Consider the following 24,920-nt stretch of genomic DNA (forward strand, 5'->3'; position numbering starts at 1 on the left):
ATCTGTATATTTCAAATTTTTCCATGGTTAATGCTAACAATGGTGAGTGTACTTGTTTGATAACTTTGGCTTCATTCCAATTAATTACTGATCCCTCCGTTTGTGCCATTCTTGATAAGGTGGTAGTGCAGTGTCCTTTACTGATGTCATACATATGTTCTTTTAGTCTTTTGTTTAAGCCTCTGTTAGTGACTCCTATGTATTCTTTATTCAGGTCCAATTGATCATTTTTGTATGGTATTTTATAGACCCCAGAGCATTCATCCGCTTTTGTGCTATCTTTGTCGTTCCTGAGGGCACTGTAGATGGTGGGTGCCCACTTGTAAATCAGCTTTGCATTCTTACATTTGGCTATTTCCTTCATTATCATGGACAATCCTTCTCTGTACATGAATTTAGTTATTTCTCCGTTTGAATTCCCTTTCAGTTTCTTTTTATTAGGTGTTATGTAAGATTTTATTAGGTTTTCAACTATTGACTTTTTAAATCCTAGGGTCGTTGCAATGGTTCTAATTCTATTCTACATTTTATATTTTACATGGAACGTTCCAATGGTTTTTAAAATTTGAAATATCTTGTGCATATACATTCGAACCTGCACGAGATAACATTCCAAAAGTAAATATTGCTTGAAGATGACCTGTGGAACAGGTGGAAAACGTTTGCAATATTAAATTAATAATTTCTCAGAGATATAAGGTGTCTGAGTAGTAATGTTCATAAGAATATTTCTTCTTCTTGTTTTTTTTTTTTTTTGCATGAACTGGTGATGGTTTGGTGAGTGGTATACTTTCAATGCTATAATAGAGGAAGTCAGAGACAGACTATTGACACCTGAAGAGCTTCACACAATAATACATTTGTTGTCTGTTGATTCTTGTATATGAAGTCTCTCTTTAATCCAAAACTTGTTTGGTAGACTGCTTCGCAGCATTGCAGTTAGAAACATTTTTATTTTACCAAATTGGATTACAAATGCATTTCAAGTTGATTTATATTTACAACCCCTCTTCAGTACATAAAACGTGATAAAATACCTTTTGCAATAATTTTATCATACATAACATTTCAGTATTAATTTTATGTATGATAAAATTATTGCAAAAGGTATTTTATCACGTTTTATGCACTGAAGAGGGGTTGTGAATATAAATCAACCCGAAATACATTTGTAATCCAATTTGGTAAAATAAAAATGTTTCTAACTGCAATGCTGTGAGGCAGTCTACCAAACAAGTTTTGGATTAAAGAGACACTTCATATACAAGAACCTGAAGACTTCATTTAGTAACAAGAAAGGATCTACATAATACTGAAAGTAGTGTCCAATTATCATCGAATTCTGTGAGACATCCAAATGATTCAATAAATGTAGATGCCTGAGTGAATGAAATGAGCGATGGCTGTGATGATTGTGCATTGTTTTATAAATCACAAGGTAAGAAATGTGAAGAATATCTTCATTTAGAAGAATCTGACTTTGCTTTAGCTATTATGAATGATGGTCAGACATTTGTTAGAAAAATATGGAAATGATGCTGTGTGTATATCAATACACACAGCGGGATCCATGGACTTAATGCTTATGATTTTGAATTAATATCACTGATGATAATTGATGATATGTGACAAGGTTTTCCTTGTGCTTTTCTGTTTAGTAACAGAAGTGACAAGGAGATAATATACACCTTTTTTCTAAGATTAAAGAATGAGTAAGCTCCTTGTCTCCAAACATATTTGTCAGATATGGCTGATTCATTTTTCAATGCTTGGATACATGTTATGGAGGAACCTGCTCAAAGATTATATTGTTTGTGGCATGTTGACCGTGCATAGCACAAGAACCTCTGTAAAATAAAGTCTAAAGAGAAAAAGATTGAAGTGTATAAAATCATATGATCACTGATACACGAAACAGATGAAGAAACATTTAAATTAATTTCAGAAGCAGAAGTGATAAAGTTGGTTGATGATCCTGAAACAACTGATTTTGGACAATATTTCAAAGAAAACTATATGAAAACTGAAAAATATTGGGCTTATTGCTACAGACTATATTGTGGCCTAAATACAAATATGCACATAGAGAATATGCATAAGTGCATTAAACACACACATTTGCAAGGAAAGAGAGTAAAGTGTCTAGATCAGTAATTCTCAACCTTTTTTTTTTTGTCATGGTACACTTTTAACAATTTAAAAATTTGGCAGCACACATGGTTACTTCGGTAAGTACCGCACGACAACCGGTGACATAAGGGTCCATTTACACACAACAGTGACTTGCCAGCACAGTGACCATTTGATGACAGTGACATCGAGCATGGCACAGTGATGAGTATTTACACACAACAGTGATGTGACCGTGCTGTCAGTGAGTGGTCATGGACTTTCCTGAGGATGAATTGGCTGTGATAGCTATATCTTTGGATGAAGAAGAAAAAGAAATGCAATGTAAAAAGCGTACATCAAGCATGGACAAAAAATATCAACAGAATGAGAGTTTCGGGTTGTTTTTAAACTAAGCGCTGCAAGCAGTGCTTCTAAGCGATGCCGCTGAGAGCGTTGTTAAACCCGTTTTCTTAAAGCGCTGCACGCAGCGAACTTCTCAGCGATTTCACTGGTTCAAGGTTAAATCTGCAGTGATCGAATGAGGTGCTTTTTCCGCTTCAACAAAATGGCAGCCACCACGATAAACTTCGTCGACTTTATTTACGAGAACTTAAACATTGAATTAAAAGTTGATTCTTCAATAAAACGTCGTTTAGAAAATGGTAAGTTATTGTTTTTCATAATGCTTTATTAATTATACGAAATAAACTCAAAATTCGCACAAATTATATATTAAAGTTTGTGTAAAAAAGACTAACAGCATACCTTTTACATAATTGGTTTGATAAATTACAACATTATACAAATAATAATCATCTTTCTACGCAATATTATAGGCTAATATCCTAAAAGTAATTCTAACGTGACATTATTAAGAATTGCTGTAAACTAGGCTATATCTTTAGCAAATTGCTATGAATGTGTGAGTATCTGAATTATGGACCTACAGTATATTTTCCATGACATCATGGTTGTCGTTTTTTGTCAACTGCCTAACAACTAACTGTCAACGTTCCCCATGAGAACGTATCCTCCGTTTAGTTCTCAGACACAGTTCTCATCACCTTCGCCCTAAAGTGCATCGAAAGGAAAAACAATACTACTAGAATTCGTGCAGTTGCCGCTCGGATTGCCTCTCGCGCAGTAACAACTTTTACGTGATGCGCTATCTTCCCTGGGTTTTTGTGCCGGTTCCCGTGGACTAGTGATATCGACGCCAAAATCATTGTTAGTGCCAGAAACGTTGTTACCGAAATCATCAGACTTTCGTCGATACCAGAGACGTCGCCCTCCGCCCGACTGAATCACCAAACGTCCTTTCAACAAGGTATTTATTGCCATGCGAACTCTCTTGTAAGCTTTCTCTCTCGTAATCGCGTCGTTAGTTCTCTTTTCCCTTGATGTTGTACATAAATCATGCTCAAAATAAATATACATTATGGTTTAATTAAAGTGGCCTCTGTTATTTCCGGGGCATTGTCCCGTCCTCCATCCCGAATCCGATCGCCCTAAACGCGACCGCTCGCGCGTCTGTTCGAAGGAACCGCCGCAGCTTCCGTGTCAGCTGAGACATGGTGGTGTCAGTCCTGATGCGACACCAAAGAGGTGCCGACCCTCTGGTCACAGATGGTATAAAAAAAAGGCTTACATATCCTTTAATTTTTAGGACTTTATACACGTGTATTTTCCAAAAAAGAAGAAAAAAATGCATTTTGGATTTATAGTTTCTCATCAGTTGGAATATTATATTCAAATGTATATGATAAGCAATTTATTACTCCTTGTGATAAAGGTTACCTTGCACAGTTACAGTTAAAATTACAATTGAATTGTATAAATTAGTTTTATTATGAATTGGAGAGTATGATAAACTTTTATTTATAGCATTAATAATAGTTGGCTATATAGCCTAGTTTAAAGCAATTAAAAAGGACAAGTCATTTGTTTAGTTTTTATCCAACAACAGAAGTTCATGTTCTTTTATGGTTTTCAGATCATGATTTCATTTCTCGTTTCTTTGAAGAACTGATACATGAGAGGGGAATGAGAGAACAAATCGGTTTACCAGAAGATGTAGATGTTAATTCAATAAGACTGGTCAGCAAATCACATGAAGAGAGAGAATCAGGTATGTATATGTTTATATACAAGTACATCAGTATATACATGTATATACTAATACACTATAAATAATAATAGTTTTTTCATATTGTTGCAGGAGACTACTCTTGGACTGATTCATCCACACAGTTGTTAGATAACAAGATTAAATATGGACAGTGAGTTTAGAAAACCAATAAGAAAAACAAAATAATGGGATTCAATATCAAAAAAGCTAGAAAGTCACGGTTACACTGTTTCTCCCAGTGACTGTGATAAAAAATGGAGAAATCTAAAGACGACTTACAAAAGAAATAGGGATAAAGCAAAACAACACACTGGGAAATCTGCCATCACCTGGCCATATTTCAAGTTATTGGACCAGGAACTTGGATCTAGAATGGACATCAATCCTCCAGAAGAAAATATTTCTTCTGAGCCATGCATGGACCAGATCCCAGCGAATCTTCAAGCAGTTTGTCAGGACATCCTGCCCACTCTGAAAGTAATGTGGCAGCAGTACATCCCCCGTCAGTAAAAGATTTTCAGAATCATGTAAATTTAAAAAGAAAAGAAGATCTACCAAAGTGGTTTCAAGCCAGTAAGCAAGAACAAGAAAGAAAAGAGGATTGTCAGAGAGAAGACCAGCGTTGGCAGGAATTTAAAGAGATTGAAGAAAAAGACCTGAAACAAGAAAAAGAATGTGAAGAGAAGAGAATGAACATGATGAGTTATCTTCTAAATGTTTTACAAAAAATTGCAGAAAAATAAAATAACAATATGTGAATTCATTGCAGCTGATTGTTTTATTTACAATAATTTTTACATTTGATATTTTTAATCTTTGTTCAATTTTTACATTTCTCCCAATTATTTAACTTTACTATAATTCAATGAACTGTATTAGTGAGAATAACATTTATTAAATGATTTCATATAACTAATGAGAAAATGATATAATTTTATGATTTTACACATACATTTTATAAAGTTTCTGATAATAAAGGCTAATAAATACATTTCTAACACACCAGTTTAATACTTGCTGGGTTGATCAGCCAGTTTCAAATATATTATTGTATTAAAAACCTAAATTTTTTCTAGTGTCCTCATATTGTATCCTTACACTATATTATCACTTGTGGATTGTCTCCTCTACTACTACTACTTATACTCTGTAATCTACTATACTACTACTACTTTGTAGTCTCATGACACCATAAAGATAATCAGCAATAGCATCCCTCTTATTATTTGCTGCATTAGTTGAATGTTGGCTTGGGTGAGGCTGGTAAGGAGTGAAATGTTTATCCTCATCTGGACTAACATCACTTTGTAGAATACAAAGATTATGAAAAACACAAGAAGTAAGAATAATTTTAGTCAAGTTAGTATTGCTTGTTTCTTACGAATAAAAATTTCAGTTAATGAAAGCGTCCAAACAGATCACCATATGCTTGTTCTATTACTATGCGAGATGAACTTAGTCTTTTATTAAAATATTTCTGTTTGGAATTCAGATGTCCATTGTCCTTGTAAGGAACCATCAAATATGTGTGTAGTGGGTATGCTGAGTCCCCAAGTAAATGGCAGTTCTCTGGGAGTAGAGTTTTATTTGATAACCCAATCTCTACATCACTATTTCGCCACACCCTTGCATCATGTGCAGATCCTGGCCATCCAGCATAAACTGCAGTAAACATTTTGTCACTTCTGCAGATCCCTTGAAGTATGACTTCAGTGCACTGCTTCCTGCTGTAATATTCTTGCTTTTCATGATGACAAACTGTTACTTGTATTAATGTCCCATCAACACATCCAAAGACATTTGGGAAGCTGTTTCTGTTCCGTAATGATGAAAAGTTTTTTACCACTTCTTGGGCATCCTTATCAACTGGCTATTTAATGAAAATTTCTTTTAAATTACAAACACCTTTACAAAACATTGAATAGCCGGTGAGCATGTCCTTTATCTAGTCCAAAATGGTCACCCACGCCTCTGAAGGATTCCTGATTTCCCAAAATCCATAAGGACAATAGGACAACCTTTTCTTTTCTTACCTCTATAATGGATGACAGTCCAATTATTTTCGTTTCTTTTAAATTCAGAATCTGGCAAAGGTATTCGATGCTTTCACACTGAAGTCTGAAGTGACCTTTAAAATCCAGATCACTGTATTGAGGAATAATTTCCTCATAATAGTTTTGTATTCTGGCTTTTTTTCACGGTTGCACCACAACAGAACTTGCCATTCCAGCAATTACTTCGTCGTCATGTTTATGCTTCCTAAATAAGACATTGTATCACAAAAATGAATTCCTTTTAAAAGTTTTCGAATTAAATAATTCGCTAAACATTCCAACAATTGCACTGAGAGCTGCCATTTTGGAACTGCAGCGCTGCTCCGTGTGCATTGTTAAAAGGCCATCAGCAGCAATCGTAGTGCTCTTGCAGCCTAAGCGGCAGCACTGCTTCGCAGCGCTGAATTTAACAACAACCCATTTCATACTCTTTATAAAAAATTGAGATGACTAATCTATATTTTTTGAATATTTTCAAATGTCCCAACATACATTTCATATTTTATTAAACAAAACAGAAATATTCATTTTGTACCGAATGGACATGTATTTCGAATGAGATAAATCAAATAAAATGGTGTTGATGCACGATTTCAATTAAATGTTCGTCATCCATTGGAAAACAAAATTTACCGTCAGTGAAAATATTGTTCCTGTCAAATGTACTTTCACGGTATGGTTATGCCACTGCCACTTCACAGCACTGTGATGAACAAGTCTGGACAGGGTGGTTTAAAACTAGGTCAACAATTTCCCACGGGCAAAAATTCACTGCACTGTGCCAGCACATCACTGTTGTGTGTAAATGGACTCTAACAGTGATTTTTAAACGCAGTTGGTTATTTAGGTCACATTTTCCAAATGCACCCTAAGAAGGTAGAACTGATTGAGTCTACCTTGTCTGATGTCGCTTATGTATAGGTATTTGCAGTGGCAGCACACTTCAAAAATCTCGCTGCACACTAAAGTGCCATGGCACAGTGGTTGAGAATCGCTGGTCTAGATAAAGCCATTCAGGCTTTAATGACTTCTTTAAGAGATAAGATGTATGATAGAATCATTATCATGCATAAAGGAAAAGTAACAAGCAAGTTTTCTGATTTGAGAAAAAGGCACAAAACTAGCTTAAGCTTATGCAAAGATCTTGTTATAAAAGAGGATAACACATGGAAAATTCCTTCATCAAATGGATCAGATATCTATACAGTTGCTATGGTAAAAGAAAATTGTGAATGTCAAATAGTATGTAATGAGTGTAAATCTTGCATTCATATGTACATGTGCACATGCATTGATTCAACTGTCAAATTCAATATGTGCAAACACATTCATCTTGTTTGCCAATTGAGAGCTGAATCAGTTTCAAAACAGTGTGATGGACAGCAGGGAGAACTTCTTATATGGGAGAAAAACAATGAAAGAAAAAAAGAAGTATTATTAGATCACCTAAGCAAGAATAAACATAATGATGAACTAAATACATTAAACAATAATAGGAAAGTGGAATTAAAAAGGAAAAATGTGCTATGACAATTTGACAATGTTAAAAATAGTTGAAAATTTACAACTTGTAGAAGAATTTGAAGGTATAGAAAGACTGATGAAATCTGTACAGCCCACATTAGAGGTAATTAGAGCAAATAGTGGACTTCCATGAGACAATCTACTACATTATGAATCTAAACCATATGTGCTTAAACATCTGGAACAGGTGGAAATTCACAAGACCACCTACAATAACAAAGCCAGAAACTATTGCGATGTGGACTCCTTTCCCTACTGCCTGGAAGATATTTCCATGAAATATAAATCCTCCTCCTCTCTTACATCATTTACAGTACTTCTTCCCCTTACACATGTGTTTGACAATGCCCTCTATCTTCACAGTAATGATGGACACAGTTGACTGAAAAAGACAATTTTTCATTCGATTGTAGCAAGGACAATCAACTGAATCAGTCTGGTTTTTTTTTCCAGTCGGATTATTAAAAATATGCAATATTTGAATAGTTTTTAAATATGTGAGAATAAATATAATATGAAATACATAATAGGAGCTCAATAGAATTAATTTTGTAGATGAAGTGTTTTTATCAATAGCAAGGAGATTCAACTGAATTAGTCGACTTTTTCCGTCAGATTAGTACCGTTTGTAAACTGAGTTCCTTCGTGATGATATACATTATCAGTTATTCAGTCTTGATATATTTATAATAAATTGGTTGAATATATTGCTTATTATAAAATAGAAAGAAAACATTTTATTGAAAATTATTAAAGTTACTATTTTAAAACTTACTAATTTCATCCTTTCAAAATACCCATTAAAATTGAAACACTGAAGCAGATGGTGCTTTAAGTAATTTCCAATTTCTGGATTTGTTTAATTAATTAAAATAAGGAAAATAATAATAATTTATACTCTAATTTAATAAAATTTTAAGTTTTTTGGAAATATTTTTCTTATATATTACTTCAAAAATTTTTATTTCTGTAGAAGTATGCCAGAACCGACCGAATCAGTCGATTCTAAGAAAAACAAACAAACAGTTTTTTACAATCGATTGTGCCCAACACTACTTCAAGTAGTTTGTTGCCTGACGATGCCCATTTAACACAGGCAAAAATGTTCGCACTTTGTGTATAATTTTATCATTGGTTCGTTAGGTTTTTGCATTGTTTATTTTTGTCTAATATTAACCAGTTGTAAAGTAGCAGTTGTTAAATTAATTTCTTTTGCTATAAATTTGAAATTAAGTAATTTTGAAATAAGTTTTGTGAAATTTTATTAAGATATAATTTATAACGAACTGCTGAATCAAATAAAAGGTAAGAGTTTCTGTTAAATTAAATTTTATTTAAGAAATTTGCAAGAGAATCTTAAATTTTCACTAGAAATTAATGGATGAAAACATTCTTTATCTTTTCCTTTATTGTAGTACAATCTTATGGTAGTGTCAACCTTTTATTGTAGGTTCTGATCAGCCTCAATATATAAAACATGTAAAATAAAAAAGATGAAGATGAAGAATCCCTGTGTTTACTTCAATTAATTACTTGTAAATTTTTTAAATGTTGTTATCATCCTGACTATTATTAGTTTTATTAATGTTAAATTTTGTTAATTAAAAATTAGATTAATTAAATTTGAAATTAGTGTATATTTAATATTCATGTAATAATTGATGTTCGTTTGAAGTATATTTAATATTTTATAACAAAGCAATAATTTTATGTATGCACAATCCATGTTCAAAAAATGATAGAAATAAAATTTAGCTATAATCCTGTTGACTGTAATGAACAACCCTTGTCCTGTGGGCCAGATATTGCCTATGAAGTTCTGATATGCAGTGCACAGGACTTTGGCAACATAACTTTATTTTCCTGTTTTGCCTCAAGCCATTATGCATCCTAATTAAGCTGATATTTGCAACAAAGAACATTCAAACTAAACTTGACCAATAAAAAAAAAGATGAGAATAAACTGTGTACTGGCAGTTATGGAGTATTTTGGTATTCAGCAAGCTTGAAGTCTTCAACTCCATAAGAAAAAATGCACGCAGCTTACTACCAGAAAAGGTTGTTCATCACTGTTCTAGACTATAGACGAATACTTTTCTTGATTAATATTTTTAATGACTGACTAGATTTATGCTGTCTAGAGAAAAGTGTCCTATATACTTATTTTTCTTATAAGGTGAAATGTTAAGTTCAATATACAACTAAACGGATAAATAAAATAATTAATTATTTTATTTATTTGAATGTTGGCTTAAAGTGTATTTTACGATCATAACTAAACAGAATTGTCATGTATGTCAGGTGTGTTTTTGTAATCTTATCCTTTAACACATTCACGGCATTACGAGGCACATGTGACTCATATGGACATGTCTAGTTAGGGCGACAGACATAATTGCTTGTTCTTCCGTGGGGCAGCGCATATATTTTGATAACTGATATTCCTACAGGCATCATACTTGATATATCGATATTATTTTATTAGATGCGATAAAATATATTAATTTAATAGCACGAGGCACAGGTGACTCATGTAGCTCTAGTTTAGTTAAAAGTTACTTTTGGATGGTACGAGTCACATATGTTTCGTGCCCTCAATCTGAAGTTTTAGTGCAAACACTTTATTTTTATTCCTGCATTCTTGAAAGTTCTTTGTTCACATACATTTTAGTGAATTGGCTAATTTTTCTTATATTTCGTGTTGTTACTACATATATTTTGTGAGGTAAGTTATTTTGTTTAAAATAGGATTTGGGCTAATTTTATTTTGCATTAGATAAATGAAGTTTTTTTTATAATAGGTATTATCTTATACAAATAGAATGTCTAGCCATCAAAACATTTTGTCAGATAACTTAATTAGTCAATATATGGATGACTCTAACAATGATGAATCCGGAATATCTGACAATGAGTTAGATGATTCAAAGTATATATCATTTTCGGATGAATCAGAATCATTTTCCGAATCAGAAATCGAAGGTGAAGGGCCTCTTGATGCTTATGATGATAACTCAGGTGCTAGCGATGATGAGAATGACAGTAATTATTCTAACATTCAGCAGTCTACTATATCTCTTTGGCACCCAATTGGCTCAACACCTTATAACAGAAAACATCATTCTTCACATGTGATTTGACATAATTATATTTTTATATAAAACTATTTCAAAAACTGTTATGTATTATAATTTCAATAAATGTCAGTTTTTATTATAATTTTTGTTGTATATCTTTAGTTCAATGTTTAGAAAATATGAATTGTAAAGTACTTATTTTACTATGAAACATTGAATTATAACTGAATATAATTAGTCACTACTCAACTTACGACAGAGTTCGGTTCTGCAACTTCGGATGTAAGTCAAATTTCATACAAAAATAAATAAATATAATTATAATAGACAATGTAAAATAAAGTAGAATTTCCAACTTACACTGTAAGTAAACTAGTTATAGCAAAACAATTAGCCACCTTACAAAAGCATGCGTGAAGAATAATTAACTGCATATTATACAGTTAATTACCCTTCGCGTGTGCTTGTGACTAAAGATGACACAATGGATTGCAGAAGCGTGCAATCAATTGCCAGAAGCGTGCAAGATATATATGTACAGTACACGTATATATTTGACAAAAACTATTAAGAAATTGATACATTTCTCTAACTTTTTTTTTATGAAATTTTTCTGTTGTAAGTGCGAACAGTCATAAATCAAGGTGGTCGTAACTCAAGAAGTTAATGTAAACATGAAAATTAGTATAGAGCCTTTAAATTTTTTTATTTTTTATTATTTTTGCATTGTATTTGCAATGATAGCTTTTGTAATTACATGCTATAAGTTCTTACTTTACAAAATTAAAGCCTCAGTTTTGATTCCCCGTGGGAGCTCTATGAATGGCATTTGCCTCAGGCTACAGCAGAAAAATAGAGATTAAAGTGTCTTAGACAAAATCATTAATATATTTAATGTGTGTGTCCAATGACCTACTGACACTGTTAACATCTACTATCTACTGTAACTAACATCTACTGTAACATATCTACTGACACTGTTAACATGTTAAGAATGTGGGGTGAGATTTTCCTGCCTAGAGATGGGGAACTTGTGCATTCCTTTGTGTGATGGGTCAATGCTGACCAGTATGTGTGTGGCAGATAAGGAATCGATGTTGTGCTTATTAATTGTCGGATGCCAGAGTGTTGCCCACATGTGGAGGAAATAAATTTCTTTTATGTTATGAAGAATTTGTATACTTTGTTTATAACATATAAATGGGAACATTTAAAACATTTATCGTGAAGTCTATAACTAGTATAGGAATACTTTGTTGCACTTTTTGGTAACATATTTGATATAACTTAGAATTATTAGAATTAATGAATTTTTAGCTTTATTTAAAAATTAGATTTACAGATCAAATTATTTCATCTTATTCATGCCAAAAGTTCTACAGATTCTCAAAATATTTAAATATTCTTAATACTATATTTTTATTATTTTTCATCTTTTATAGATTTCTAATTTATGCTTGCTAGGTACGTACAGTACAGTTTGAAATCATTGTTTTAAGCTGTAGATATCTAGAATGTTTTTAGTCTGGAACAGTGGTGGGCAATTTATTACATATATCTACATGTAATATGAATTTGAATATATTCATTATAATGTGAGTATAGACCAGCGTTTCTCAATTTTTTCTCATTGCATGTCTTAAGGATAATTTACATGTACCGGTAATTATATATAACTATAATATATGCTTATGTAGTTATTGTACATAACAAAGTACTGTACATACAGTATCTCTTGATTTCAATTTAAGTGTCATCCATAATCAACTGTGCCAGCATCAGTATGTTCAAATATTTTTCTGCAGACCAGTGAAATTTTTTTCACAGACTAGCACTGTGAGTCAGCAGTTGAAACACTATGTGGACTATATTACACATGTTCAAGGATTGGAGTTGGCCTCAACATACATAATCTGACCTGTGAAATCTTCAAAATATGTATAGTAAAAAACCCACAAAATAATATACAATAAACCTAATTATACTACTGTAAATTTTTATTATATATCAATTTTTTTGTCTTGCCCAATATATTATTATTACTTTTCTGTCCTCTTTGACCATTTTTGCTGTCAATTTCAATCAACTTGTCAGTTGCAATTGACTTGTTGACACAGCTGTCTTTAAATTATAAAATTCTAGAAAATTTGGTCCCTGTACATGCATGTTTACATTTTATTTAGCCCACTATTTAAAAAGGTTGCTACCCCCTGATCTAGAATGTTTTCTTTCTCAATATAATGAGAAATATAGTAAGAATAATATATTTTATATTTGTATTTTAATATTATATATTAGTTCACAATTTTTAAAAATTGGAAATTGTTTTTTAACTTGATGCTTATTTTATCTGGGAATGAATTGTATTTGATCAAATAGGACATCTTTTTTATAAAAGGAATTAAATCAAATATAATAAACAATAAAAACTTGTTGGAAATTTATCATTCTTAAAAATTTATGAAAATAAGCATTTGTAATATTATAAAGTAAATAAATTTAAAAAAACCTAATATTTTTATATTCTTTATTTGCAAAGATAAATTTTTGGTTGCAATCATATACAGTAATTTAATTAATAAGAACACCACATACAAAACACCACACCACAGTTCTTTTGTATTATTGTCATCATTAAGATGACAACAATACAAAAGGATTACATCTCAAATGTAAAGAATCAAATTCACTAGAATAACATAACTAATTTAAAACAAGTATAACACATAGTTGGAGGAAATAAGGTAAAGATGTCTTAGGTGATTGAGAAAAATACAGTAGTGAATTTTATTTGCTGTTACCTTGAAATGATCTGGATTGAAGTGTGGAATAATCTTGTCCATGTTTACAATATTAGTCATTTCTTTCAGCAATTGAGCTGGTTTCTTTATTTCTACATTGTGGAGGGAATTTTTAAGATTTCAAAAAGACCATGATATTTCAGAGAAAGCTGGTCTTGATCAGGATGATAAGTTCTGCAAAGAACTTTAGCTTTTATCTTAAAATTAGAGGGTTGATGCTGCTTATTATATCTAAATTAATTATTTTTGTATGCTGCTTCCATCTCCATCTTGCATTCTCCAAGAATGCAAAAAAAAAGTTAGTTTGGGATGATTCTAGAACTTTGCCATACCTCAGATAGATTGGGGGAAATTCAGTAATAGTGTATGGGGGTTTGATTACATTCTCACTATATCCTTAAAATGTGCTCATGATCTTTTGGGATTCTCTGCAAGTTTAGTTCTTAATTTAGAAATAAGAGTGGCATGTAACCTCTCTGCCAGCTCATTATGTTAAGATCTTTTTATACTGTTCTCTAGATGTCTCCAGAATCTTGACTCTGTCAGTGATGAGATGTTTTTTTTTTATTAGCCTGTAACACATTTTCTAAACAGTCTATGTACTGTACGTGTTAATTGATATTGACTTTGATGGAAAATGCCATGAATATGTTGAGAGATGATTTACTATGACATTCAGGTAATTTTTTTAGAACCATACTTCTGCATTCCACACATCTTATCCAATGATATTATTTCAGGAGGAGCTTTAGCTGGTAGTAGACCTTCTAACAGGGCAACTTTAACTTGGCTCTTTTATATATAACGAGGGAAAGTATGGCAATCAGTGAAAAAATGACTCCCCTCAAGATTTTTACATTTTTGGACTTGAGACCTTGAAACGTCAAAATGCAAAAAAAAAAAATTGGGGTTTTTCTGTATGTATGGATGTTAGTGTGTGTGGGAGGGCACAATTTTGTTTATTCTCTTTGAAGCTTAATAATTCTTGTGCTTTTTGTCAAAAATTTCTGAAATTTTGCAGGGAAATTTGTGTATTAAAGAAATTGATGCCATTAAATTTTGGTAGTTAGATTTTTGCTTTTTTCAATAAATGATTTATTAAAAATTACATCTAAGCAACTACAAAGTTGTTAAGATCATAAATGTGAGAATACAGGAATATCTTCCCATACTTTAAAGTGGCCAGCCAATTACTTTAATTATACGACCTTTGAACTTTCACTGCAATTATGAGTGGTGAAAGTTCAGGTCATATTATTATTATCATAATTATTTTAAGTTTATTTTCATTATTATTGTACTACAGTTCTTGTTGAATGAGTGAATAACTCAGGAAAAGTTTACGATTTCTTGATACCACCCATAAACTTAATTCCAACAATGATACAAAGTTTAATAACATTAATATGTATGATGATAAGTGGTGATTGACAACTTAACCAGATTAGTCTTCTAGTATAGATAAAGGGTATTGTTCAACTTTTTACAACCTGTGCTCCTCCCCTATTCCTATTTTTAACCAGTCTTTATTTGACACCTACAGTCAAAATTCATTGTTCAAAAGAGTATTTTAGTTGATTCTTTGTATTTGTTATAAATATTTCATATGTACACAGTTTAACCCGATTATAACGTCATTCATGGGACTGACAATTTTTTGCTATTATAACCAAGTATCGTTATCTGCGTGGTCATAATTTTAGTCTCATAAAAAGTACCAAGTGTGTTCAAGAATCTATTATAAAATCCATTCGAATTTAACATTGTATGTATTACCATAAAATTATTTCTTAATGGTAATACAGTATACTGTGTCTATTTTTATGATGATAATTTATTATCGTACGTATAAAAATGCAAACTATATGCTTAAATCAACTTTATTTACATTATTATGTCTAAGTTTACATTGATGTAATTAAAAATTTCAAAAATTACCTTTTATAAGACATTTCTATTTGTCTTAAGTTTCAATAATGGTGGAACTTCCGGTTTTGAGAATAATGTTGAATTAAAGGCAACAAAAGGTTAAACTCTAATGTATGTCAATTAAAAATAATTGTTACTTCTTTATAAACTATTTGATATAATATGTTATATTAAAAATACAGTAGAGTCGTTAATCTGAATCAATTGGGGACTGGGTTGTTCGGATAACCGATTATGTACGAAAAAATATATTAACCTGTTTGATGTTCAAATTTTTCTCTGTTGCGTGTCGCTGCATGTTGAATTTTCGTCGATTTTAAGCCTAACGAAAATTTTTATAATAATAATCGAGGCTATTGTATGATTAAAAATTATTTCTTTGTTTTGTACAAACAAAATAAATATATTAAAGAATATAAAAACATAAAAATTATACTTTAGAAGTAAATCTAGTATCAAAAACGTTTGATTCAGCACGACACAGTCCAACTGAAAAGCGTTCGGATAACCGGGGTTCGGATTAACGACTCTCTACTGTAATAGAATATTTAACAATTTAGCATAAAGTAATTTAAAAATGTGCACATAATAACCGATCATCATGTCGTTTAAAAATGTGGCGAACCTGACTCCAATGAAGTCAGGTGGTGAGAGTACCACCCACAGTCCTTCTAGGAAGTTGACTCTGACCCTAGGACTGAACATGTAGTATTTTCTTTGTTAGATAAAATTTGTAATTGAATTTTGTAAATTTGGGAGTGCTTCAAATATGATGTTAAAACGGTTTTATGTCGTTACAAGTGGGTTTTTTGACATTATCTAGTATAGTAAAATCGTGGGACCGATAAAAATTTGACATTATGTTAGGGTTGTCGTTACATCTGATAACATTATAATCGAATTAAACTGTAATTAATTGTTTTAGAATATTGAATGCAGTATATTATGTTTTTATTAGGTTGGTTATGGATGACCGTGTATGCTATTTAGAGGTAAATATAATAGATGTCCTATTTGAAAGGTCTGGAGATTGTAAAAATGTTTGTTAAATAAAGGTGTCTGCTATTTGGGAGAATCTGTTAATGGACATTTCACTGTATTATGAAAATAGAAATGGAATTTATCTATCAATGTTACATACTATGGCTAGGCATTCTCTTTTACGTACAGTGCAATTTTTCTCAGTCTTAGTGTTCTAGAAAAATATGCTATGAAGAGTAGTCCCTTAGTTGGATATTTTGTTTTTCAGAATGTTTCCTATCCCTTATCTTGGATGTCCAACATGCGGCCCGAGGGCCGGATCCGGCCCACAATTAATTTTTTTAAATTAGCTACTTCAGTTCCAATGATTGGTGGAATGGATTCACAATACTTCTTCGTTTTAAAAAAATTCCATTGTAGAGATTTACAACTTTTGCATCCATCTTTTATAAATTTACACTATTTGAAGAATGAAAGACCCCACACTCACTGAAACTCATATACCATTCCGCCATGTCACTCTGTTTATGCTGACGTCTGACACAATGCCGCCTGCCTGTCGACCTTCCTTTTTTTTTTTTTTTTTTTGTATGTTTCTTCACATTGTAAAACGACATTGCACATGCGTCAGGAAATTCTGTTATTTGACATGATTTAATTTTAATATTTCGTTCGGCCCATGAAAGAATTTTTCTTTCCAATCTGGCCTGCAGGCAAAAACTGTTGGCCACCCCTGCCTTATCTACTGGTATCAGTGAATAAATGTGGATAATTGAGGATTGTACAGTATGAACCTAAAATCAGCTTGGCTATAAGAACAGATTTTAATACTTCAAAAGCCTGTTGACACTTCAATGTCCATGTCCATTTCTGACTTCTTCCTTAAAAGTTCATTTAAGCTTTTTTTCTTTAACATAATTTAAAATGAATTGCTGATAGTGACACTTGACAGTAAATTGAATGAAACTTTAACATTTATTGGACATAGTAAATTATTTATAGTCTCTATGTTAGTTATCAATGGGAAGTAACTGTCTGGGTTGATAATGAATTCTAGTTATTTTTGGATCTCATGAATTGACATTTTTTTTTTTAAACTTTTATCTAAAGTCCTCTTTCAAACATAAGCTGAATCTGAATGCTTATTCAAAAACATTTAAGGAATCTTAAATGTCTTGACTAAAAGCACACATCTGATCCAGTGACAGTTCTAAAGATTGATATTCAACTTTTTAATATTTGATGCCAACAACATTGCTGAATTAGCCACTGGCTGGAGTTTGACTATAAACCAGACAATGTTCCTGTCAACTCTGTTGATGGCTGGCTAACAATCTTGAAACTCCGTGCTACTGTTTGACTGTAAAACAGCTTGTAATTGTTCCAACAAAGGACCTTGGGCCATAGCCACCCACCATTTTGTTCCATTTCACTTCCCAGGTACAAACACAGAAATGTCAGAAAAGACATTTATGCAAATTCACTCACCTGAGTTTGTCATCAAAAGTACAGAAGATCCTTTTGTATTTGTATGGCATAGAAATGGTAACACATTTTTCTGGTTTATATTTCCTTGCCTCAAAGTACCTTTCTGCCCCATCTACCTCAATAGCCAGTGAACAGGTTTTCAGTACTTCCAAGATAATTTATAAGACAAAGAGAAACAGGCCAATGCCAGAAAAAAATGAGAAATGCTCATGTTCCATTCCTATAACTTAAAATTACTAAATTACTGTTATTAATAATAGAGTTTATACGAATATAGTTCCAGTAAGCATTTCTTATTATACATTCTTATTATACGTTATTAATAATGTTATTTTCTTTAAAAAAAAAGAAAAATGATATTTAATGTTAGTTTACTACATTTTAAATTTAAAATTATTAATGTTTTCTAATAGAACAATTATTCACTGATTATTGAAGAATTATTTATCACTTGAAGATTAATTAGTGGATGAGTCAATTATTATGATTAATGATTAGCAAATAGTTATTCAGTACATCTCTACTTATATGAAAATTGAGGTCAAACTGTGAATTTAATTCAATTTTTAAAAGAAATTATTTGAATAATTAGATTTATGTCAAATAGCTTTATCTCTAACATACTAATAACACCTTTTCCTTGCTGAGAAAAATATTATTTCAAAAACAAACGTTTTCTGCCTGATTTACAGGCCATCATCAGGTTGTGAACAAAATTGGAACTAAAGCATTCCAATAATAGAATACAAAATTCAAAATCAAAAATTAAATAACCAACGGAATAACATAAAAATATAAAATTAAATTAAAACAAAAATCAAGAGAATAACATAAAAAACATGGAAGTTTATGGTTAAAAATTTACTAAGAATTCTAACCAGTTAAATTAGTAATTTTTATTGGAGGTGTTATGTTAATTGTTAGTAAGCAATCCTGTGTATGTTTGTTATTACCTTGATTTTTGTTTTAATTTTATTTTATATTTTTATGTTATTCCATTGGTTATGAGATCCCTATTTGGGATAACAGATTCAATAATAGCTTGGTTTATGTGGGCTCAACCAAATGCTCTCTTCAACACATAAAAGAACACAAGTATGACATAGACAATCAGAAGCATACCACCACCCTTGCGCGTGTCACCTCTGAACCGGGAATCACGGCCGATCTACAAAGTGCTCCGTCTCATTAGACTCTCCCACTGCAAGGACCAACTCAGAATCATGGAGACCCTCAAAGTATACAAAGTGGGATTATGGAACACGTGCATTAATTATAAAGATGCGGCCAACATTTCACACGCGTGGAAGTTCTATTATGAGGGAGAGAACCCACAATAATTACATCTTAATAGACTTATTTAACAGTTATGCAGCAACCTGCAGTAATAACTTCTCACGTGATAAACTGTCATCTGAGCACAAGCGGATTGTTCCATTTTCAATCTCAACCATTTTATTCGTAATTTGAATCGTATTGGATTCGATTTGCGTGTTCCATTTCACACGTTGGTGTATTTCTTACAATGATAGCCTGAGGAAGACCCAGATTGGGTCGAAAACGTTTGATGATCTATAAACATAGTTAACTGGAGTATTTAAGTTTTTGTTGGATGAATTATATGTTCCTCCAGTATTTGATTGGACGTTCATTTGGAGACTTAACAGCTTTGTAGCTGTTGCGTCTGCTGTACACCCTCTACAGTAGTGTTGTTTTGATGTTACATTTAATAGTATATTTCATTTAAGCTACTTTTTGCTAGTTGCACTGATCAATGATGGCTCTGCCCAATCAAGAGAATAAAGATATTATATATCATCTTTCTCTACATTTTACTGATACTGATACTGATTTTACTCTACTGATCACAGCCATTGGTCAGTTTGCATTAGTTGCCAATTTCTGATTTGTAACATTTGTGATGAAACTGTTCATCAATGATATAGTATTTGCTGTGTTGATATGATTTTTTTTTTTCACTGCTGTTTCAAATCCAGAACTTCATTACTATTAAATGCTTGCTTTAAGGTGCATTAATTTTTTCCAAAGAGTATATTTTTAATATAATTAATACATACTAAAATATCTATTTTATATGTAATATTTTGAATAAAATAAAATTAAAAATATTATAATTAACCAAATAATTGTAAAACAACAAAATTCTTTTCTTTTTCAAAATTTATTCATTTGATCTCATGTCATTATGCAGTATTTATTCTGTTGATAACTAATTTTAATTAAAAACATTCGGTAGTATATTTAATATAAAATTCTCTTAGAATATTGAAATTCTATCTTTTAATTGTTAAAGTACAAAATTACTTATTGTTGCTATTTTTCAGCAAATGATTCTTTATTTTCGAGTGTCAGAACTTCAAGTTCTTCTAGGCTTTGCTGGAAGAAATAAGTCTGGCAAGAAGCAGGAGTTACAAGCAAGAGCTTTAGATTTATTAAAATTAAGATCAGCTCCAATTCAAATGAAAATAAGAGAATTACATAAGTAAGTGATTAAGTAAATTTTTAATTTTGATAATTATGTATTTTAGCTTAATACACTGTGGTAATCATCATACAAAAAGAAAGTATTTTATTAACTAAATTGTTATTTTGACTTTGACTAAAATAAATCACAAAATACATGATTTCAAATTTTTTTAATTTAAAATTTAATTTTTAATATAATCAATTTACTGGAAAATAATATGCTTTCAATTTAAGACATTAACAAATCAACTGAGTTACTATATCTTATTATTCAAGGTTACAAAAAAATTTATAGGTATATTATTACTACTAGTAGTTGTAAATGATTTTTATAAAAACTCTTATTACTTTTATAATTTAAAAAAAAATACAACCATATAATTATGAAAAATTTCTAAATTTCAATCTTTTGCAAAATAAATTGCTAAAAGGATTTATTTCAAAATAATATCAAACATAAATGAATAATAATTGTTCTAACCAATGATGCCTTAATAATCGGGCTATAAACAGGCTAATTAAATGATTGCTATAAAGTAATTTGACATTAGAAGTTTTGAGTTGCTATTATTTATAATAATTGCTCTGTAATAAGTATTGATTGCTTGATCATTAGATGTTTTTTTAAGCTTTCTCTTGAAAATTGAAGAATGCTATTTATTAAACATTAACCTTTTTAAGTATGGTTTTTTGTTTTTTACTGTAATCTTAACTACAACACATTAATTATATATTATTCTCATTTATACCTATTGCAGATTTTTTATGAACGGAAGCATTCAAACATTTAGGATCTTGTGTACTTCTTTTCTTTTGGCAAATAAAATGGGAAATATTTAAGACAGGGTGGCCAGATTTAGGGATTTTTTTCCCTAAATGGAGACTTTTCAAGTCAACTGGAAAAAAAATGAGGAAGAGCTATTAATAGGGAAATTTTTTTAAGGAATTCTATATTAGAAGTGTTGAACACAAAATCGTGTTAATAACAATCACATGGCTTTTTCCACCTTTATTGCCATGTGATCGTTATTAACACGATTTTGTGTTCAACACTTCTAAGAACAATACAACATGGTTTCACAACAAATTGAATTCTATATTCTCAAAGGAGAAATGGGAAATATATAATATTTTATTTAACAATAATTTAACTTTTTATTATTAAAAATTAATTGCTTTTAAACTTTTTTATTGCATCCCATTTATTATTAGCTTACTTAAATGGATAAAATTCCAATTAAGCTTGTTAAAATATCTGGTTTGGTACTGGACTTTGGTTCTATAATGTTCTGCTATTTTATGACATCTTGATATAACTAAAGATACAAAATGTAAGAGATATGATCAGATTGACTTTGCCTTTAATTTCACTTATTTCTTAATTCTGCTCATTTATTACATATATTTGCTTTTTTATAAAATAAACATTTTTGAATTTATTGTAATTGAAAAACTTTTAACCAAAAGAATATTATTAAAATTTTTGGGTATAGTTAGTATCCTCATAGTTCATAAACATTGTTTTTTCATATTCTTTGTTTACAGTATTAGTGATTATTGCAAATTTTTAAAATTAAAAACTAATTTATAAATCATAATGCTCTTATCAAAATAAAACAATTAGAATTTTTTTCATTGGGTATTTCATGTGAAACAAGGATGATACAAATATACATTCACTACAAATCAGCAACAGTCCAGCATAGAATGAATAGTGCATAAGAACAAATGTTTTTCAAAGATAAGAACAAACATTAACAAGATGGTGGCTTAAGATACTGAAAACATTTGTTCTTATGTACATTTTTATGTACTGTACTTGTCATTCTCTGCCAAATTTTTGGGTATGTAGTGATTGTGTAATATGACTATGCAAAACTTTACTATAAAAGTTTTAAATATAACTTCTGAAAAATTAATTGTTACTTACAGTGTAACATATTTGCATTAAGTTATATTTAACTTAAATTAATAAAGTTTTATATACTTCTCCATAATAATTAAATACACATATACAATTATAAACAGTTAAGTATCTAATTCTTAATATAATAATATCATCAACTAAAAGTAATTGGAAGTGTCTGCATTTATAACTAAGGTTTTGTGAAGGCATAATGAAGCAGGTGAAATTTAAGAATTTTTATACTCTTGTTGATTATTTAAAGCATGCAAATATATCTAAATAAATACAGTATTTGATTTATTGTTATAATATGTACATAAACTAAAAGAAGAAAAGGGTGACAATCATATTAGGATTTTAAATGAAATTATATGAACTGAAAATACAGTTCTTGTGTGTTTTTTATCAATGGGATATTAATCTCAAATACTCTTAGTATTTGCTGATAGCCTTTCTAGTATTATCTCTAGTTTATGTATACAGATTTTATAGCAGTTATGTTAAATTGAAAACTCATAACTTATTTTTTTAAAAAAATGTCAAATACTCTAAAACAATAGATTTATAACATAGCATTTTAAAAATATATATATTGCAGGAGAAGGTTTCCTGGTGCTTCAATGGCTGCTTCTACAGACTCTAATGATCCTTCACTTATGTGTTCAATGAATCAAGCTGCTTCTCAATTAAAAACTAATCCTTACTCTATGATAAGAACTGGTTTGCCGCCGCCACCAACACTTCATCCAACAACTGCTATAGGTTATCCAACATCTGGTGGAAAACAGTTACCACCAACTGTACCTACAAATAGTGGGCATACATCTTATCCAGTTCATCCTGATGTTCGATTAAAGCCACTGCCTTTTTATGATATTTTAGCTGAATTATTAAAACCTGCTAGTCTTAGTAAGTAAAATTTCTTTGCTTTAACTTTAATTATAATTTTATTATATAAATTGAATAATTTTTTTGTATTTGTGTAAAGTTAAGTGTTTGCATTCTTTTAACATGATTTCATGTTTAAGCTGTTTATTTTAAATGATGATGATATGATTTCTTTTTTCGTGCATAGTGAAAACAATGTTTTCTTACATTTCTTGAATATATTAATTAACAGAAAATATCCTTCAGAAGAATTTCTGGAAATTAGTCTTCCCACAATGTCTTTGGCACAATGTTTTTCTATTCAAATAAAATGTTTTGCCATTTTATTTTTATTATAACATTAAATATGTTTTTTTCAAGTTTTCAAATAATTTTTATAGTTTAGCATTGTTTATTAAGGTAGCATCTTGCTGTACATTATTTTTAATCATTGCATTTGTGAATTGAGAAACAATTGTTTTTCTCTCTGTTTATAACCTTCATTATACAAGATACAATTAGATTTTTCCCTTCCTCTCTATCTTCAGCAAGAATGGAGCTGTCAAAAGGAGCAATTTGTATCCAATAGTTGTTTTCGTGACATCCTTGAGGAGAAATCGAAAGAAGTCATTACTGGCTTAGTCATTATGATGGTTATTATTTTAGCAGAGCTGTTAAACTAATATGGCATTATTATTATTATTATTATTCTCTAAGAGATTGGAATGTTTTTCTATTATTAATTTGATAGATTTCATTAAACTTTAATCTCATATAACAATTGATGTGGTTAATTGTTATGAGATGAGATTACATACTCTGACCACAGTATATTCTGTAGTCAGAGTAAATCTCTGCTCAGTAAGCTTTGCAGTTGATGACTGATCTTAGTTATTTTGCTTTGATTGGCATCTGATCTATTTGAGTTTTGATTACGTTAGATTGCTCCTAAGTTATCCTTTTTTTATAGGGAAATCTGCTCTGAAGAGTCACTAAGTTATTGTAATTGCAAAATTCAGTAAGATTATTTCATTTTTGTTTGTGGGCTGATGAATAAACAATTTTTTTAGTGTTATCAATATTAATTTTGATGATTAAGATTTCTGCTAATTAGGATGAAGTTGTTAGGATACCAACATACAAGTTAGGACAGCCAGATGGCCAAGCAGTTAGGTATTAGACTACCACTCAAAAGAATTTTGAATTTTTTTGAGGGTTCATTCCAGATATGTTGAGTTTCATCCTCACCACCTGACCTCTACCCCATTGTGGACCTGGCCATTATGGACTTGGTAAAAAAAAAAAAGCCTTAGTGCCTTCAGGGTGGAAAGTGTTAAAAATTTCACACACACCTCAAATTTACTAACTTGTATCTTTCAATCAGAAAAAGAAAATATCTATAATGATAAGGTGCATCCCAAATAATTATCAACATAGTATTTTTAAAATTTTAAAACAACATATCAGTTATCTTATCTAGATGATTAAAAGCAACATTGCTATTTTTTATCTTTATTACACAAGTTAAATGTTACAAAGTTGTATCTTCTACATATTTGGTTTTAA

The 24,920-nt window shown here is 30.6% G+C and overlaps 3 protein-coding genes across 4 annotated transcripts in view; all 3 read left to right on the top strand.

The window, feature by feature from the left end:
* Su(var)2-10 (E3 SUMO-protein ligase Su(var)2-10) overlaps positions 1 to 24,920 on the top strand; it is a 138,207-nt gene that overhangs the window by 18,263 nt on the left and 95,024 nt on the right. For both annotated transcript variants that reach the window (XM_067280637.1, XM_067280638.1), the window contains exons 2-3: positions 20,440 to 20,597; positions 23,086 to 23,396. In XM_067280637.1, coding sequence (XP_067136738.1) covers positions 20,440 to 20,597; positions 23,086 to 23,396 — 469 coding nt within the window. The remainder of the gene's footprint in view (positions 1 to 20,439; positions 20,598 to 23,085; positions 23,397 to 24,920) is intronic.
* Positions 1,712 to 7,824, top strand: LOC136983802 (uncharacterized). The gene is made up of 3 exons (XM_067280661.1): positions 1,712 to 2,150; positions 4,782 to 4,956; positions 7,276 to 7,824. Exons 1-3 carry the CDS (start codon positions 2,017 to 2,019, stop codon positions 7,822 to 7,824), a joined length of 858 nt encoding a protein of 285 aa, XP_067136762.1. The 5' UTR covers positions 1,712 to 2,016.
* On the top strand, positions 2,523 to 5,008 carry LOC136983795 (uncharacterized). Its single transcript, XM_067280640.1, has 3 exons — positions 2,523 to 2,774; positions 4,106 to 4,240; positions 4,331 to 5,008. The coding sequence occupies exons 1-3, from the start codon at positions 2,651 to 2,653 to the stop codon at positions 4,393 to 4,395; spliced, it is 324 nt and encodes a 107-aa protein (XP_067136741.1). The 5' UTR covers positions 2,523 to 2,650; the 3' UTR covers positions 4,396 to 5,008.

This window comes from Centruroides vittatus, unplaced genomic scaffold (assembly GCF_030686945.1).
Source record: "Centruroides vittatus isolate TY-2023 unplaced genomic scaffold, ASM3068694v2 contig_888, whole genome shotgun sequence".
NCBI classification, from domain to species: domain Eukaryota; kingdom Metazoa; phylum Arthropoda; class Arachnida; order Scorpiones; family Buthidae; genus Centruroides; species Centruroides vittatus.

Excerpts from the sequence above, each read along its gene's own strand:
- LOC136983795 (XM_067280640.1), top strand. The coding sequence starts at position 2,651 with ATGAGGTGCTTTTTCCGCTTCAACAAAATGGCAGCCACCACGATAAAC. Across the intron at positions 2,775-4,105 it reads AAAACGTCGTTTAGAAAATG|ATCATGATTTCATTTCTCGT; the intron begins GTAAGTTATTGT and ends TATGGTTTTCAG. Across the intron at positions 4,241-4,330 it reads ACATGAAGAGAGAGAATCAG|GAGACTACTCTTGGACTGAT; the intron begins GTATGTATATGT and ends ATATTGTTGCAG.
- LOC136983802 (XM_067280661.1), top strand. The coding sequence starts at position 2,017 with ATGAAAACTGAAAAATATTGGGCTTATTGCTACAGACTATATTGTGGC. Across the intron at positions 2,151-4,781 it reads AGAGTAAAGTGTCTAGATCA|AAAAGAAGATCTACCAAAGT; the intron begins GTAATTCTCAAC and ends AAATTTAAAAAG. Across the intron at positions 4,957-7,275 it reads TGATGAGTTATCTTCTAAAT|TGGTTGAGAATCGCTGGTCT; the intron begins GTTTTACAAAAA and ends GCCATGGCACAG.